This window comes from Osmerus mordax, chromosome 16, assembly GCF_038355195.1.
Source record: "Osmerus mordax isolate fOsmMor3 chromosome 16, fOsmMor3.pri, whole genome shotgun sequence".
NCBI classification, from domain to species: Eukaryota; Metazoa; Chordata; class Actinopteri; order Osmeriformes; family Osmeridae; genus Osmerus; species Osmerus mordax.
In genome coordinates this window covers 12,875,413-12,894,192 of record NC_090065.1, presented here as the reverse complement: position 1 = coordinate 12,894,192, position 18,780 = coordinate 12,875,413, and the positions used below count along the sequence as shown (strand labels likewise).

Below are 18,780 nucleotides of genomic sequence, written 5' to 3'. Positions count from 1 at the left end.
TTTCTGTGCTTCATCCCTAAAGACATTGCTTCATAGAATTGGAGCTTAATTAGTTGCTTCGTTATGAAGCATTCTGTTATGTAATATTAAAAGACCATACATGCCAAGTTATTCCCAAATTTTTTAATGCAAGGTTCCTGATTTTATGTAATAAAAGTGTATATTTAAAAATACATAAAGGAAACATTGTTAACTAACTTTCCTTTATGGCAGCTATAAATTCAGATATTATAGATCTACTAATATTTTTTATAATGTTGGTGTTACTGAGTTGTTGTATATTGGATATTTTATGTCATACTGGAAAATTACGCTTTTTGTAAAATACTTCTGTAAATAGTTGGATTAAATTGTGAATTACGATGAGATTGTCTACTGCACCAAGAGTTTATTTAATATCCAGCAAAAAAAATCTTTATCCGGCCTACGTGACTGCCCAGTTTGCCCACTAGTCGGGGTCATACGACCCTGTTTTCTTGACCACAGACTCAACATGACAAATGTACTTGATGGCTGTTTACGTTGATATATTATGATAATTATTTTGTCTACATACCCTATTTCACTTGATAGCTGATAAGTAAATAGGCATATTTTTTACTGTCGAGTCGATGCCATTTCTTTCGAGAGTTTACGCTAGAGACCAGCATAAAGTCTATGGTGGCCAGCAGTTGCAGCAGTCAGTAGCCTACCAGTAAACGAAGTATAGCTGACAGAATAGTGTGCAGCTCAGAGAGGATCATCGTAGAAACATGACGCCTGGATTATGGGAAACATCACGTTAGGAAATATAGAATACGAATGTTTTTTAACCAACGAGTGAACGTAAAGCACGGTTGGCACTTCCATGTAGCCTCTTTTGGAAGATTTTGCTGGTCAACGTATTGAAATGATCTATTTTTGTAATGGCGAGGGTTCTGTTTTCACGGGCCTGGATGAAGAAGTCCTTCTATTTACAGGTAATATAAAGGATTTGTATAGATTTGACGCATTTTACATGTGCTTCATGTGCTTCAGCTAGAGATAAATAAAGAACAGTCTGCAGTTTAGAATGGGGCTCCAAGTCGGACTACAGTACTCTCATCGTGCAACCACTGACAGCAGTGTCAGCAATTGGAGAATAATTAGACTATTCGGTCGGTAGACAAGTCTGCGTTGTTGATGCGCGGTTAGTCCGGTAGTGAATCGAGATCCTGTATTATTCCACCCACAGCTGTGCCTGTCAAAATACGACTAGCCTAGCCTATAACGTGTTAAATGTTTTTGTTCGTATTTTCTTGCAAAGACTAGTTAATCATATGGGTTGAAAAGGACCCGGGTTATTGCCTACTGCGCCCCCTTTTAAGTTTAAACTGAGTGGGTATGAAAAATGGGTTAAACTGGATTCATTCAGTGATCAGAAACGTGCGGATTTGAGAATATAGCCTACTAGTGTGGGTCAGGCTGACAACAGTCTAGTCCGCTTTGGGATTCCTGCAAGACTACTGTGAGATATTTGAGTTCAAATGTGTATTGACAGTGTTTACTACAGTTGGCTACTGTTTCATCAGTCCTCATCCATCTCTGCAGGACTGTAGGCTACTTTGCCCTCCAACTGTCTGGCCTACTTTTGTCAGTGTACCTCTAAAGTGTTCTGCAGCAGATGTATGATAAAAGGGAAATAGGATAATTTTATACATAGGCTAATGTCCTACATGTCTGATTTTTGAAAGCTTATTGAGAGAAACATGGAGAAGAATCAAGGATGGTCAGCAGTCTCTGAGGTAGCCTAATTTAGAGGGCTGTCATGAATTCTAACAGCCTGAATTGAAGTGATGTCACACCAGACACACGAAATGGCTGAAAAAATAAGAATGTATTTTTAGTGTTCCAGCAGAAAGCTGTTGAGTTGTAAAAATGCTTCATTCCTCTTCTCACGTGGCAACACCTTATCTGGCCCCTAAAATCACATGCTGAAACTAAAACTATGAGCTGCCTACTCTGTTGCACATTGAGGTTTATTAATTAAAAGTTACACATATTTAGAGAGTGTGTTTGACATTTGACGATCTGTTACCTTCAAGTATGAAACATAGGCCTACCTGTTCACTTTGTGGTAGAGTAATTGCAACAATGTTGCTATTATGTTGAGGTATTTCACACAACATGTCTGGCATGTTATGTCTGGCATTCATAACACCAACCTAGTTATTTTTGATTTGTGCGGAGAAGGTTTTGGCTTGTAAGGTGATCGTGTCAGAGTCCCCTAGATTTTCCTGACCTGACTGCTGAGAAACATCAAAGGTTTTCCAACACTTTGTTTGACTTCCTAACTCCCCCATTTCCTCAAGTAAACCCACTGAGTTGCTTTCTGGAGTCCAGTTATGTTGGGGGGGGGAAGACAAGGCTGGGCTTATATCACATTCATATTTCAGTACAGAGTAGGTGAGATATGTGTGTGTGTGTGTGTTCCAGCAGAAAGCTGTCGAGTTGTAAAAATGCTTCATTCCTCTTCTCACGTGGCAACACCTTATCTGGCCCCTAAAATCACATGCTGAAACTAAAACTATGAGCTGCCTACTCTGTTGCACATTGAGGTTTATTAATTAAAAGTAGGTGAGGTGTGTGTGTGTGTGTGTCTAGCAGATGGTAAGATATGTATAGAGAGAGTAGAAGGCAAATATGTTTCTAATTAAGTTGCAGTATCTGATGAAACTCTGAACTCTTCTCTGAAGACCTCAATACATATAACTGCCTGTCAGCAGTAAAGGCTAGATGATGTTGACCTATAAACTTACTGTAGGGCCTACATCAGATAGCCAAGGAAGCCAATTTGTTTTAGTAGCATGACACAACTTCCATACAAATAGAGCAGACATGAGTCAATATTACACTGTCCCATTAAACAGTAGGACTGCAATAGAAATATTGTGCAGTCACTTGTACCAGTGTCAAACTTGCTGACAAGACTAACACCACGATTCAAACACAAAGTACTCTCTCACACAAACAGTTGTAGCAGCTATGTTTCTATTTACAGTATGCAATTAGCATACTCGCTAGGGGACATAACTAACACTGTAACACCTTCAGCTAGCGAGGGTAGATATCTATCTACTCTGATCCCTCACAGTACATGAAAAATGCTAGGCTGGGTTGAGACTTGTCGATGAACTTATACCACAAGGATTGTACTCTTCACACCACAACAACAGATTTAAATCATAACCTAGATCTGATGTCTAGATTAGACGTTGCGAAGACCTTTTGAAGCCACATAGTCAGAAGTATCAATTTTGTGCCTGTGCTTTGCCTTCATGAGTAGGTTAGAGTTCAGACCCACAAGGTCGCCATGCAGTCTGCTGTCGTCATGTGAGACCTCGTTCTCAGAACTAACTAACTAACATTCTCGGTAGTCTTAAAGAAGAGGCATGGGTTGAAATGTAATTGATTTCAAGCATGGCTCCCAGTTTTCAATTGCATTACCTGACATGTTGCCTTAACACTGTTTTATGGCTCAAAAGGCTATTGAAAACTTGAGGGAATTATCAATACCTTATCACTCAGTCATGGTGGTAGGGAGCTAAGCTGCTGTCAGATGGGTCACATGGAGAAGGGTGTATTCGGAAGGGATCATTATTACAACAGTGATTGACCTGGTCACCCTGACAACAGGGTTTGGGATGTTTGTGCAGTGATGTCAAATACAGTGTCCTGTTCGAGGTCCATTAATTACAGAGAAATACCTTCAGTAGACAGCTGAGACTCATGAGAAATGTGTTCATTTAAAGGGATGAGCAAGAGCCGGACTGTTTGACTGAAAAACGCTTTGCTCTGTTTGACCCTTGCAGGCTCGCATCTCCTTTGTGAGAGTGAAGTACCTGTTCCTCACCTGGCTGACGGTGTTCGTGGGGAGCTGGGTGATTTATGTGCAATACTCCACATATAAAGAGCTGTGTAGAGGACATGAGTGCAAGAATGCTATTGTGAGTATGCATGTGTCTTTGTCTCCAGGAGAACCTCCTTTGTCATTGCTCACTAGAGGCAGAAGTTCAAGAATGGTTCCTATAATGGATGCATTCTTGTTGCTCTCAACACATGTGATTCGATTAGTCTAGAATGTGAAAATAGAGCGAGGGAGCCAAACCCAGACATTTATTTAAGTTATATGTTTGCAAGCATACTCAACTGTAATACTTGTCAAAGACAGTAGACATTAGCATACTCACTAGGGGAGATTGAAGACATGCAGTTTGACCTGCTGTGGCAACCAGTTAGGACTCAGCGTTGCCACCTGCTGTCCATATTATGTCACGTGCAAGATTCGGCCCAGCAATTGTCTTTCATATAGATATGTGTTATGTGGAAGAAAACCACACTACACAGTAGGGAGAGAGGCCTCCACTAATGCACCTGTACCTTTCACTCAGTGTGACAAATACAAGAAGGGGATCATCGATGGCTCGGCCTGCAGCAGTCTGTGTGACAAAGACACCCTGTACCTGGGCAGGTGTCTCTCCACCACACCCAACAACCAGGTAACACACCACGCCGCCCTGCCTCAGAGAAGAGGCCCTCAACGCCTCAATGTCATCTCACTAGGTATGTTTATGAGGCGTTTGTGCTCTCTGCCGGTGGGCAGGTGTACACAGGGGGCTGGGGGGAGCTGGACGGGGTGATTCGCTGCCAGCTGGGGGAGGTGGTGCCCTACGAGCTAGGGGAGGAGCTGGAGCCCAGGAGGGAGGCGCCGGTCTTTGACACGCCCACTCGAGGCACATCTGTGGAGAAGTTCCGCGAAATGGTCTTCAACCACCTAAAGGTACGGCAGCGCTTTATAACCCAACGCATGTCACTTTACACCTCTGGTTCAAATCATTCATATACTAGCATCTTTAGCATCTTTCCCTACTAGCCTCTTCCTTTACTCCTTGCACCTGCAGTCCAAACTGGGTGAACAGGCCAACCTGGCCAGTCTGGTGAGCCACATCCTGTTGGTGGCTGACGGCAACAAGGACGGCCGCGTGTCTCTGCCGGAGGCTCGCTCGGCGTGGGCTCTCCTCCAGATGGACGAGGTGCTGCTGGGCCTGCTGCTGCAGGAGCGAGGCCACACCCCGCGGCTGCTGGGCTTCTGCGGGGACCTGTACATGACCGAGAGGGTCCCCTACGGCCCCCTGTACGGCCTGGCCCTGCCCTGGCCCCTGGAGGCCTGGGTGCCGGCCGGGGCCCGCCGCAGCATGGACCAGTGGGGCACGCCCTCCTGGCCCCGCAAGGCCAAGATCTCCATGGGCCTGCTGGAGCTGGTGGAGGACGTCTTCCATGGGACCTACGGCAGCTTCCTCATGTGCGACCTCAGCGCCGCCCACTTCGGCTACACCGACCACTACGAACTCCGCCTGACTGACCCGAGGGCCGTCGTGCCCGAGGACGTGTTCAGAAGGTCGATGCGAGCCCTGCGCTGCGAGGCGGACTCCGACTGCCTGTTGGGGGCGGACTGCCGGTCGTCGTGTGACATGGCGGAGCGGCGCTGCAGGGAGGAGCCCCTGCAGCCCAACCTGGCCAAGGCGTGCAGGGCTCTGACGGACTACCTCCTGCGGGGGGCGCCCTCCGACCTGAGGGAGGAGCTGGAGAGGCAGCTGGACGTCTGCATGGCGCTCCAAGGCTCAGCCAGCCAGATGAACATGGAGCACTCGCTCATACTGAACAACCTCAAGGCCTTGCTGTGGAAACAGATCTCTCACACCAAGGACTCATGATGGTGAGAGCTGGGACTGACACTGTGGCATAGGAAAGAGTAGACACTAACCTCACTTTGACAAAGTGATTCATATAAACTAACCACTATGGGATTTTTCATAGAAGCATCGTGTTATTTTTTCCTTAGTTTTACAAGAAAATGTAATATATTGTTATGCGATTCATTTTCAGGATGCTGGAAGAAAGATATATATTTCACGCATTGGATTGACTCCTCAATCCTGTGTAGTCGTATATAAACATCTTAATTGCACATTACATGACTTCACGTAATCTGATCTCAGTATTAAGTTTTTTTTTTACCGCTGGACATTGTCCTTTTCACTTAGTAACACACTGTGCTGCATAAAAAAAAAGAGTTCATTTGGTTCCCATGCACATTTTCCACAAGGGACATTTGTAATTTTCCACTGATACTTCGTAGCATTAAACTCATACTGAATGGTGCCATAAGAGATCATGCTGAAATGTAGACCTTATAGAAACTTTTGTATTAATGTTTATCACTTTTGAAGGTACTGCTTGCCGTTTTTATTTGACATCTTTACCGTTACGTCCTTTCGAGCGCTACATCCTGAGTATGAAGTGTGAATTCTGAAGGAACTGAATGTAAAGGCTGCTGTTGAGGCTTGAATTGCAATCTTGATACATTGTTTACCTTGAAGTTTGAACCAGCATGATTTGCACAATAAAAACACCTACCACTCACCAGTGATCACTCAGAGCTTGCCTGTTCTGTGAACCTTTGATATTGACAAACTTTTTTTAGTCTATATAGTTTTACTATTGGCATGCGTTTATCCTAATAGTTCAGGTCTTACATGTTAATATATATTGTTTACCATTTTTAGTTTTCACTATCAAAATGGCCCCTCTGACCTTGAGGCCTCAAGAAACTTTGCAATAGATGTTTTATGTTCATTATGAGACCTATTTCTTGTCTTTTGTTACTCTCGCTTCACTCAGCTGACTAATAAAGCTGTAGAAATTTCAGAACCTAGCATAAACCGTTTGAGATGGACCTTTTTTTGTTCCACATTGTCCTCCATCCCGGAAGCACCTTCAGTGCAACAGCTCACTGAATCCCATTCAGATCTCTTTCACACAAGTTGTGGCACACTTGTTTGCCAAATCAGTAGTTAGAATTAAGACGCATACAGTTTAAGGCATTGCAATAAATGTATTTGACCAATGTGTAGCAGTGTCTGTGGAGGGGGACTGGTGCTGGGAGAAACACCGCTAGCCGTCCGCAGCCTCTTGTTCTTGCGCTCGTAAATAGCTGGCTTTCTTCTGGGCGACACGGTCCTTCCTCTGTGCCAGGGAGAGCTTGGCACGGTTCCACCTGCCAGGACATCACCAAAAACAGAATTAACATCCTGCACAGCAGTCATGATTATTACCCGTTCCTCATTCGGTTCGGTGCTGCGACAATCTAAACATTTGCCTGAACTCTTCCAAAGTAGAGGGGCTTGCCCTCAAAGACACTGAACAACACAAAACACTGACGTTAATGGGTTTAGTTTTAAATTGTCTTTCATTTCTGGACATTTTCATATTTCTGTCTGTCATCTAACATCCCTGCCTGCTGTGGCATGAGGACAGACAGGGATAGAAGGAAACAGGTTTCTGTGTGCAGGGGGAACGACAGGACAGCACCCAACAGGCTGCTCTGAAACTAATCCTGCAAATGGAGATCCTATGACATGCACTTCAAACAGTATCCATCTCCAGAGTCACGTGACCAAAGCAACAACTACAAAAAACCTCACCTCTTCTTTTTGACGTCTTTTTTGGGTTTCTTGTCGTGGACGGGGTTCTCTCTGATCGCGGCGTGTGCTTTCTTGTACATTTCCTCAACCTGAGGTACAGAACAATAGATTTGTCATGGTAAGGCAGGTATGCTGACATCAGCCAAGTGTACTACGACACTTCCTGAGGGATTCCCCTCGCTTCTCTCAGCCCCGTCTTGAAAGAACAATAGCATCAGCCAAAGCAAATGAAGGACCAACTACATTTTGCTCAGCATCTTTAGTAACATCATCAAGAAGCAATGGAGTCAGGAGTCTTCCAAACACACTAAGGCTGGGACACTAACATTTAGGGTTACATTGACCCAGATGTTACACAGGTGGGACATGTGTGATGCAGTCTTACCGTGTCTGGCGTGACTCCATTCTTTATGAAGCGTGAAAACTGTTTCTTGTAGGCCTCCTCGTCCTCCTCCATTAAGTAGCTCATGTAATCCGACACGTTCATGCCCATGATGTGTTTTCGGTGCAACTCTGCATTGAACTCTTTGCTCTCTGCATCATAACCTGGGAAGCGTTTTAGGCTGCAAGTTAAAAAAAGAAAAGAAAGGAGATCAAAGTAGGTCCGATGTTGTACACAGTGTTCATAAACAAGATGTCTTAATCATGACTGTTTTACTATTGAACTGACCAAATCCTTATGCTTGATTTCTTTCTTCACACAAGGCACCACAATTATTTGAAGCAAATGGTTCTTTATCTGGATTCCTAACAGTCAAAGAGCTGTAGCTTCTGTCTAACCTGTGAGGAATGGCCAGGCCGCCGTCGACCGCACCCTTAAGAGCTCCAAACACTTTGTTTCCTGTTGAGGTTCTGGCGAGGCCGGCGTCCAGGTAGCAGGTGAAGGCCCCGGGCTTCCCGTCGACACTCTCCACATTGAACTCATCTCCCGTCACCTCCACCTGGCCCTCGTACACCTGGTCCAGCCCAAACTTGTTCAGCAACTGATGGGCGGAGAAGAGAGGTTAAGGGTCAACCACGCAATTGAACATTGTGCAAGACAAGCGGCATTTGTTCAATATTTTGTAGGATCATTTATTTGGAACCCAGTTAACGTTTAACTGTGTGCAGTGCGAGTCACCTGATCTGACTTAATATATATCATGACCTATTTTTCCACTTTGTTTAACTTCAGCTTTCACATGGGTCAATGAATAAGTGGCAATGTTTGTCTTAGTCAGAGTAACAAGAGCACTGGCCATGCATCAGGAGATCTGCAACTAAATTGCTGACGAGCTAGACTTGACTGGCTACTGACCCCAATATACACACCCACACACAACAGACCCACCAACTCGCCACAAATATTGTGAATGAATCTTTGCAAATGTGCAAGAATAGGCCTGTGAATGGTCTGAAGGTATGCATGCGTGTCTGGGTCACCACTCTCACCCTGCGAGCCAGTAGTAGGCCTGTGCAGTAGGCTGCTGCATAGTTGGTAAGGCCCACAGTAATGCCATACTTAGGCAGCTCATGTGAGTAGGCCGCACACACAATATGGTCACCTTCGATCTTCGCATAGGCAATCTGAAACCGAAATAAAAGTGATGAGGGGTTGGAGAGAAGACATGTCTGCTCACGTTTACTATTCCATTCAGGTCTACATTTGTTTATCATAGATCCAGACCCATTTTACACAGATCATTTGTCTGTGTTAATAGCTCACCTGACAGCAGATGTCTCTATTGGAGAACCTCACAATAATGCGGTACTTGGGCGTGTTGTACTTATTCTTATCTTGAATGACCAGGCGCTTCCGAGCAAAGTAGTCAGTCTTCCCCTCTGCCAAAAACAATCAATATTATGTATTGGTCAACATATTAGTCTACGTGTCCATTTTGTTAAAGTAAAGCATCATTACTCTTGTGTGAAACTCTGTACTATGTCTATGAAATAGCTTAGTTTGGATGAAGCATGAGCACAATGTCTTACCTCTCCTTCTCCTGAATTTAACTTGGTACCTCTTAAAGTAGGCCTTGTTCTTGATGACTTTGACGAAGCCCTGTGAAAAGGAAAGATGTTTGCTTGATTTCTGAATGTATGTGGCCTATGATAACAGATTACCCGGTGTTCAAAGGCCCAGCTTGCTAGATAACTAGTTCCTAATGTCAACATATATTACGGTACTTGTTTTTACTATGACCTTAAATATGAAGCTATATGGATAGGCAACAATTTCCAGAAAGAATTGGGAGTAGATAATACCCATCATTACTTTACCGTTAAAGCAGGCCAACGAGCTAGAACGCCCGACAGTTTCGCGTTAAGGTGTAAATTACACGTCAACAAAATACACAACCAGATTTAAACTAGCTGTCTGACAACAATACATTTGGACGGATTGGAAGTTGATCTGTAACTATCCAACAACTTCCATATCTGTCAGAGGCCATTGTGTGCCACGCTGGAACCCTTCCTTCGCCTAGACCCGTGAATCGTTATTCGCAATCTATCATCATCAAGCTACCAAACAAACACAATCCCACACAACACTGTCATATTCAGATTGAGTAATATTTAGTGTGTCAAGTCCACATTAAATTATGACGATAAACTGACCATTTTCGAAGATTGTCAATATTTTTCGCCGTTCGGTATTTTCACGTATGCCGGAAGAATTGCTGACCCAACAAACCTAATTTTAAATACAGACTGCAAATACTTTCGCCCCCTACCGTATGGGAGGGTGTCTTTGTTTAAAAAACGAGGCCCTCTAACACCAGCAGAGGACAGCACCATCCTCATAGTTTAAGCATTTTCCATTCTACTCTTCCAGATCATTCCCCTCAGGGTCAGGGTTTACAGTTTTTCTCAATTGCTAAAACACTAAAACCCATTGGCTGAACAAAGTTGTCTGTTGTGCAGTCTGTTGTCAATACCTTAAACCATTTCACATGATAAAACACAATTTGCAGATCTCACTTTCAGACTTTTCAGCAACACTCTGAACACATTCTCATTCTCATTCTCAAAACACATTCTGCACTCTAATGCACATGTCATCCATACTGGTAAACACAAATGGCAACAATCAAATACAAATAGAGAAAACATGTCATTGACAAAACACAACCACTCAAAATTGATTTAACTTGTTTCAAATGATGTGACACAACCAATATAAGCCAGTTCAGAGAGCAAACAGGTTGTTGAAGATGGGAAAATATTGCTTGTGATGTCGACAAAGTGCTCTGGCCTGACCCAGCCCAAAGACAAGAAGAAGCACATTGATCACATGTTTACTCCTTTGATTTTTGTCACTTTTACTGTATAGTATTGTATACTGTAGTACAGTGCATTGTAGGCTCTATACTGTACAATGAACAAATGGTATGGCCCTGAACATTGTACTTTCCATTTGTTTACATTTACATTACATTTAGTCATTTAGCAGACGCTCTTATCCAGAGCGACTTACAGTAAGTACAGGGACATTCCCCCGAGGCAAGTAGGGTGAAATGCCTTGCCCAAGGACACAACGTCAGTTGGCATGACCGGGAATCGAACTGGCAACCTTCGGATTACTAGCCCGATTCCCTCACCGCTCAGCCACCTGACTCCTGAGATTTGTTACAGTAACACTACTGACTGCTCAATAGATTTAGACTGGTTGCAGGTTCATATCAACAAAGAACAAGAGTAAGTTGTGAGTAGTGAGATGCAGGGTACAGTACTGTATAGGTGTACGAGGAGGAGAAAGAACAAGAAAAATTGCAAAGAGCAAAGCAGAGTAGTAATTTCTGATAAATGTTGAGCTACTATGATAGAACATGTTTTCGTTCATCAAAAGACAATGACGGATAAATATGAAATTTGTTTTGAGATTACGTAAAAATGTACTTCTCCTTGAGGACTATATGTTTTGAACAATGTGTTTTCAACTTTTTGGTGTATTGTTTACTGACTGCTTGATAGTGTATATCATTTTGATCACTTTGTTTATGATTTGAGAGCAGTGTTTGATTTTGAGCACAGGTAAATCTGTTTTGAGGCGAAAGTTTCATTTTGCAAGAGGATTCAGAGGTTTTGTAAATAGTGCTTGAAGATGAGGTTTTGTGTTTACAGTTTTGAGAAAATGGTTGACTGTTTCAAGAATGTGTTTTAGCAATTGTGAAAAACTGTAACTCTAGCTGCTATGTTTTTTTGGGGGGGAAATTGATGTTACATAACATATTAGTCTATAACTTGGGTGGTCAGATGGCTGAGCAGTTGGGGAGTCGGACTGTTAATTAGATTAGGGTTGTTGCCGGTTCGATTCCCGGCAGTGAAAAATGACGTTGTGTCCTTGGGCAAGGCACTTCACCCTACTTGCCTCTGGGAGAATGTCCCTGTACTTACTGTAATTCGCTCTGGATAAGAGCGTCTGCTAAATGACTAAATGTAAATGGAATAACTAAATAGCTATTTCCCCATCTTCACGAGTAAAATGATTTGTACTGCATTGTGAAATAATGACTAAAGGATTTGTTGATCCATAAGGTCATTACAGGGACATGGTTAAAGTTGCCGCCCATTGAGTGGGCGATTCTTTAGGGTCCCCCACCCATTAGTATGAATCAGGGTCTTAACGTGATTCTGTCCAATTCACCACACCTAAGTGTGAGTGGTTGTCTGTGTGTGTGTGTGTGTCTGTGTGTGTGTGCTGCATGTGTGTGTGCTAACAGCATGCCACTGTTTGGTCAAGAGGATCCCATGAAGTAGATAAGAAACTGTGAAGTGTTTCGTTTTCCAAAGGATGTTTCACTAACAATGAAGGAGCAACTGTGACAGCTCCTGATGCAACCCCCTTCTCCCCCTACCCACCCCTAACACAACACGTTTTGGTGAAATGAGCAATCGAACATCCTATTTCCTTTCCAGTGTTTACATTTCAACAGGCCATCAAACTGTCGCATATCTAAAAGAGACAGACAATTCCTATTCACCGTCTTGCAAGATGATGTCCAGTGGACGGTTGCACAAAACACCTTAAGTTTTTTCCTTAATTATGACACTTAGGGGTACATTCCTCCTTAGCTAAGGGATTGTTACTTAGGGGTGTTTCACAGAATCCCTTAAATGGTTTCCTTAGCTAAGGAGAAACATTAAGGGATTTACTACATTGAACATAATTTCACAGCAGTCAAATTTGACCGTTTCCACAGAGACCGCGTTTGTTCAATTGTATCGCTAGTGCACCACCTTACAAAAGCTAGAGCAGAAACACCTTGTCCAAACCCAAGTTTGCTGCTGAGTGGTGCCCCTCCCCATGAGCACTCAGCTGTGATTAAACAGTTCTGTTTTTGCTGCAGCAGTCACTCTTCGGTCAGTATTACTCCATAGGTCATGGTCATATTCAAGACCGTTGCAGTTTATTTGATATTCTTAAAGCAGTGACTTAATCTTTCTGAAATAGGAGATCAATCCAGTCAGAGTTTGAAAGCGTTTTTTTAATCATGACATGACAGAGAAAGCCAGATTTTCCATTTTTTCTAGCAATGTGTGCCATAAGACTTTTCTCTGTCAATGCTGATGTTTCTTCTTTTGCTGGTATTAGTGTCACAATTTCACGCTCAGCTTACAATTGGATATTTTTCACTTTGTCAAAAATGTTACAGGTTGGAAATTTGACAACTGCACATGACTAACCTTTGTAGGTTACTAAATTTGCCATGTCAGAAATGGTGTGGAGATATGCAGTGTATTCAAAGTGTGTTTTACTCATGCAGTTCCTTCACACTTTAACCACTGTTTAGCACTTTGTAAGGACAGATAAGCATGTTCTCATGGGAAAGTCACTAAAACACTACAGATTTGGATGCTCTTTATGTAATCACATGTACATGCATGTGTAACGCTTATAGACTGCAGTTGAAAATACAAGGCAAAACAATCATATAATCTATGTACCAGCATTAGGCTGAAGCTCATGAGTACTTTTGGACTTGATTCATGGGAATTCAAGCTCACTGTGACCGCACAAGATCCAGGAAACCAAAAAAAGTGTGGGGCCCGTGGTTGAGCCCTAACCTTCCAATACAGAGTCCAAACAATGCTCTATAGAGGGGTACAATAACCAGGAAGCTCTGAGAAGGTTTCCAGCAGTCCTGCTCCATGAGAGTCCTAGTCATTGGTCACTTGGAAAATTTACAGCCAGAAGTTGGCTGGTTGACCAATAAGGGGACGTGCTGATCACAATGATTGATGAGGGTCTCACGTCTAGAAGGTGGTGATTTGTAATCTGTTTATGCCATCCAACATGTCAGTGGAAATGTGAAACAAAATAACATTTTCTTTAGTCAATTTATTATTCAGATCTTGCGAAATGAAAACGTTTAAATCAATTCTTTTTGACATTTAAAGCAATGAGATGAAAAAAAAAAAAAAAAGATAGACAGACAGACATTCGGTAAATATGTTCACTGTTTCAATAAACTGTTTGACCTACAAAATAACACAACTATACCAGATAGATGAAGTGTGAATTGGACCCTAATTCTTTCTTCCTCATAATCTCTGATTTACTGGTTGGAATGACACTGGTTGAACTCATAACAGGAGAAAAAACAAGATGTTATAACCCTCAGGGAGAAGAGCTGTCTTGTGTGTGGACTGCTTCATAAATCATGCATTGTGTTCTGACTCTTTACCCTATCTGGAGTGAGCAGTTGGTTAGCTGAGGGTTTGATCAGATTTGTGTGTGTGCGTGTGTGTGTGTGTGTGTGAGAGAGAGAGAGAGAGAGAGAGAGAGAGAGAGAGAGAGAGAGAGAGAGAGAGAGAGAGAGTGTGTGAGAGAGAAAGAGTGTGTGTGTTTGCGGTGTTGTAAGGTGCCAACAGCATGTCATTTATGTGTAGTTGGGTAAGAGGAAACAGTGAGGGGGATAAGATAGTGTGAAGTGGTTTTCGAAGAGACGTTTCAACACAGAAGCAACTGAGGCTGCTCCAGACCCATCCTGTATGTAAATTGATCAGGTCATGTTTAGTACATTGGACTGTGTTCATACAAATAGGGTGTCCTTTCTCACATTCCATTAAGATTTGGAACAGATCTGAGGACTAAACATAACCAGACTCCATTGTAAGAGCCTTATCCTCAGACCCACATTTGTTAAGTCTTTTGCAACAAAGGAAGTAAACCTATGTAGATGATAGTCACCTGCCACCTAAAAATGGACAGGCTTCACAGCGACATGTTCTATGTTTATTTCCATAGCTCAACTCTGTATTTTGAGAGGATTGAAAATGCTCTACAAAGAAGACAATGTCAAACTCGTATCACTGCACCGCTTTGCATCTATTTCAATCACATAAGGCGGTGAGAGACTATATAGTGTTACCATCAAGGCACTAAGAAAGGTGTGGGGCGAGTGGTGTAGAGGCCGTGAGATTAGAGAATTGTGACTGTTCTGATACCTTCTGTTGGTTTCCTGTTCTGACTCAGACAAACAGAACATAATGTGTTTTGCACGTTTACTCTTTACCTTAGGCCTCTCTTAACTCTCTCTCTCTCTTTCCGATTAAACATCCCTGCAGTTTTTGTTTAGTTGGCAATCACTACACGCATTAGGCTATTGCTACCAATTTCACGTGTTAAAATGTTCTTCCTACAGCACTGGTTAAGTGTCACTGGATTTGCATCACTTGCTTTGTAAGGTCAGTTGACTTTCTCTCTGAGAATTATTGCTGTACTGCACTTTATGTAATATCACCAGTTTTTGACAGGTAATTAGTCCATGTGTAAAATCAACTAATACTTTGCATAATATATCCAAGTACTGTCAATGTAATCTACAAAATAATATTTTATAAGTTCATAATTGTAGTTCATAATTGTAGTCAGTACGAGTGTGTAGTCCATATGTTTCAGCACCAGAATGGACCTTCCTGTCTTTCCGCTTAGGTTGTTGGGATCCGTAATGTCTCTTTCAGAATTCGGATCCATAGCTGTTGGAAAGGTTCTTTAAAGTATTTAGTTAGAAGTAAACATTGTCAATGTCAAAAGTTTTAATTGAGTGTGAATCAAGATCCTTTAATGAATCAAAGCTAAGATCAGATTGTGTCGATGTTGTGCCAAAATTGTTAGATCATACACATTAATAATGTTGGTATGTAGCCTATGGCATGTTTCAATTATAATTGGGTTAACAAATCCATATTGTGTTTTGAAAGCAACCACTTTGGTTCAGAACATGTGCTTAAACTTTGTATTTGCTATCTCAACTTGCAGGTGCACACAAAAAAACTTTTCTCACATGGAAAATAAATCGATATCTCTTCGCTTTCACTCAACCTTGGATGCGAAAAGCCTAGCAATGATTTTCCTTTGAAGCTTTCTGATTTTAAGAAAATCCATTTACGGTTTTTATAGAAATGGCAATGGAGTGAGGACCCGAATCTGTTGTGGAAAAAAAAGTTAGCCAAGTCAATCGATACAGGTGTGCATCCGCGAATCCCCGCTGTAAGAGATACCCCAGGTCGCCATTCACAGGCTGCTGCACGGACTGGGCAGTCAACGCCGCATGCCTGTGTTCGTGCGTAAAGGATATCACCGACAAGCTAGACGGATAACCGGTATCACTTACACTGATACGGGTCATTAAAGAGGAGTGTGAGAGACAGTTGCACATAGGCCTGTAAAAACGTCCAATAAACGATCAATAGGACTAACCAGTAATACACCTACATACTAATCAACCCGTTTTTCAATGCATTTCTTTATCAGCACTTTAGGAGCCTAACCAGTCACGGACGTGCTCACCAGTCATGTCACTTCACTATTAGACTATAGACAATTTGGACACCTTCCCAATGACACCTGGTGAATGACAATTTGGCTTTGCGCATGCTAAATCGCCTGCCAAAAATCCCTGGATCACCTATCAACCAATGGTGTTCAAATCTTTTCAGAGATAAAGACAGGGCGGTGTGGACAGGGAGGATTTTACACAACTGACCTCAGACCTTGAGAACAACCAGCGAGAGTAACCATGCCAAGGTCATTTTTGGTGAAGAGCAAACGGGCACATAGTTACCATCAACCCAGATACCTGGACGACGAATATATCAAATTGGATACTATTTTAGCTCATGTATGCGCAGGTATGTAACTGTTGATCATGCATATTATTTATGATCTGTAAATAGGCTAGTGTCCAGATGGAAACAAAATCATATATTTCCCATGTCAAATACTAATAATAAGATGTTCTATGATTAATATAGAGACCCAAGCTCAGGTTGAGTTCGCAGAGAACTTAGAGCCGGATACCCATAACCATGACAGGCTGTCCCCGGAGTCCAGGCTGGTGCGCACGGCTGACCTTTCCTGCACCTCCCCGTTGAACTGCGAGGGCAGCGTGTGCGACCGCGCAGCAGATTACTACTGGTGTTCCCCGTGTTCCCCTTCATCGCCTGGTCAGTTGTATATCCGCTAGCTTTCCCTACTTTTTCTTCTTCTTTTTTTTCCAACATTTTGACATGTCATATGTATTGCAGATTTGATTGTAGGCTAATTCGTTTCATATTCAAAATGATCTACAGATTCGGAGAAATGTTTCACTCCGTCAACAGACGACGCTCATCATTTCACTGTCCCCTATCGCCCTTACGCATGGACCTGTTCAGGCTCCGAGCTCAGGCACCTCATTCAACGAACATATCAACATCTGCCAAATAACATGGAACCTGTTCCTATTGGCATCTATGGGCCAGAGGACAGAACCGAACCCTCCATTTACTCCCAGCGGGGCCACACGACAGGATTTTACCGAGACTATTCCTCTACAGGACTCCCTATCCACATGCGGGACACTGCCGAGTTATATTCAGATCTCAAGCAGAGGACCACAGTCGCAGAGGTCAAGTCTGAGTCAGATCTCAATTGTTCCAGTATGGAGTCAAGCAGATCATACAAGTGCATGAAGTGTTGCAAGGTAGGTCCATTACTAATTTGGTATTACATTAAGTTGATGACTAACTATACACTGTGGATGACGTAGGACTGTTTTAAATTTACCGTCAGGTATTCTCCACTCCGCACGGTTTAGAGGTCCACGTGCGTCGATCTCATAGCGGCACACGACCCTTTGCATGCGAGATTTGTGGAAAAACTTTTGGGCACGCAGTGAGCCTTGAGCAACACAGAGCCGTACACTCACAGGTATCCCAATATAGAGCATAGGAGCATAGAATTATTGATGGGTAAACGTAAATGAAAATAAGCAAAATAAACTGTACTAATTTTGTCTAACGATTTATACTAACAGGAGAGATGTTTCAATTGCAAGATCTGTGGCAAAAGCTTCAAGAGATCGTCTACATTGTCAACACACCTGCTTATCCACTCAGACACACGGCCTTACCCCTGCCAGTATTGTGGGAAAAGATTCCATCAGAAGTCAGACATGAAAAAACATACATTCATCCATACAGGTAATGCTCCAGGTTCATTGCAGTTTTTAGACTAAACTTCATGCCGTTAACTTGTTCAAAAATGTTGCGAAAAATGTTCAATAACGAGTGCATTACGCAGAACAAGATCCGGATTTAAAGTCGAAACTTTCATAATGCATACTTTGTTTACATATTCATGTAGGCGAAAAGCCGCACAAGTGCCAGGTGTGTGGAAAGGCCTTCAGTCAAAGCTCCAACCTCATCACGCACAGCCGCAAGCACACGGGGTTCAAACCCTTTGGATGCGACCTATGTGGTAAAGGATTTCAACGCAAAGTGGACCTGAGAAGACACAAGGAAACACAACATGGACTGAAATAGCTGAAATATATACATCTTAAACGGCTACAAACTTAACCAAATATTAGCTTATATGTAGGCCTACTGTTAGTAATTTTATTTTAACCTATAAATGCAGTTCTTCCTTGACATTGTGTTGTAATTGGATTCGTTGGTTTCGTTTCAAAATATATAGGTTTTCTCAAGACGTAAATATGTTTATTTCCTCAAGTTTTTGTAATATATTTTTGATATCGTTCAGGTCATGGTGGTAGGCGAACTGTCAAGTGACCATCTGGCTTTGCCCCAAAAATATTTAAAGTTTTGAAATTTGAATGTCAAATAATTGTGTTTTATGTTTGGGGAACGGTAATCATTCATTAACTCCTTCAGAACATTACTTACGCATATCCTTTTCTTATATTGCTATAGTCCTGGTTTTTATTATCATTAACCCATTCGTTTTTTTTATGGCAAAAAAAAACTCCCAGAAAATGTTAACAAGAAATGAGCCATATCGATTACTTCA

General features: G+C 42.4%; 3 protein-coding genes across 3 annotated transcripts; 2 read left to right on the top strand and 1 right to left on the bottom strand.

The window, feature by feature from the left end:
- Positions 1-573: 573 nt before the first annotated feature.
- On the top strand, positions 574-6,441 carry dipk1aa (divergent protein kinase domain 1Aa). Its single transcript, XM_067252764.1, has 5 exons — positions 574-959; positions 3,831-3,965; positions 4,410-4,517; positions 4,622-4,798; positions 4,920-6,441. Exons 1-5 carry the CDS (start codon positions 906-908, stop codon positions 5,730-5,732), a joined length of 1,287 nt encoding a protein of 428 aa, XP_067108865.1. The 5' UTR covers positions 574-905; the 3' UTR covers positions 5,733-6,441.
- A 452-nt stretch (positions 6,442-6,893) lies between these two features.
- Positions 6,894-10,187, bottom strand: rpl5a (ribosomal protein L5a). Its single transcript, XM_067252765.1, has 8 exons — positions 10,101-10,187; positions 9,474-9,543; positions 9,208-9,323; positions 8,934-9,068; positions 8,283-8,485; positions 7,888-8,065; positions 7,503-7,591; positions 6,894-7,075 (listed from the first exon to the last, which is right to left on the bottom strand). Exons 1-8 carry the CDS (start codon positions 10,101-10,103, stop codon positions 6,973-6,975), a joined length of 897 nt encoding a protein of 298 aa, XP_067108866.1. The 5' UTR covers positions 10,104-10,187; the 3' UTR covers positions 6,894-6,972.
- Positions 10,188-16,507: 6,320 nt separating this feature from the next.
- gfi1aa (growth factor independent 1A transcription repressor a) lies at positions 16,508-18,383 on the top strand. The gene is made up of 6 exons (XM_067253757.1): positions 16,508-16,619; positions 16,743-16,934; positions 17,091-17,452; positions 17,542-17,679; positions 17,786-17,951; positions 18,115-18,383. The coding sequence occupies exons 1-6, from the start codon at positions 16,508-16,510 to the stop codon at positions 18,291-18,293; spliced, it is 1,149 nt and encodes a 382-aa protein (XP_067109858.1). The 3' UTR covers positions 18,294-18,383.
- The last annotated feature ends 397 nt before the right edge of the window (positions 18,384-18,780 follow it).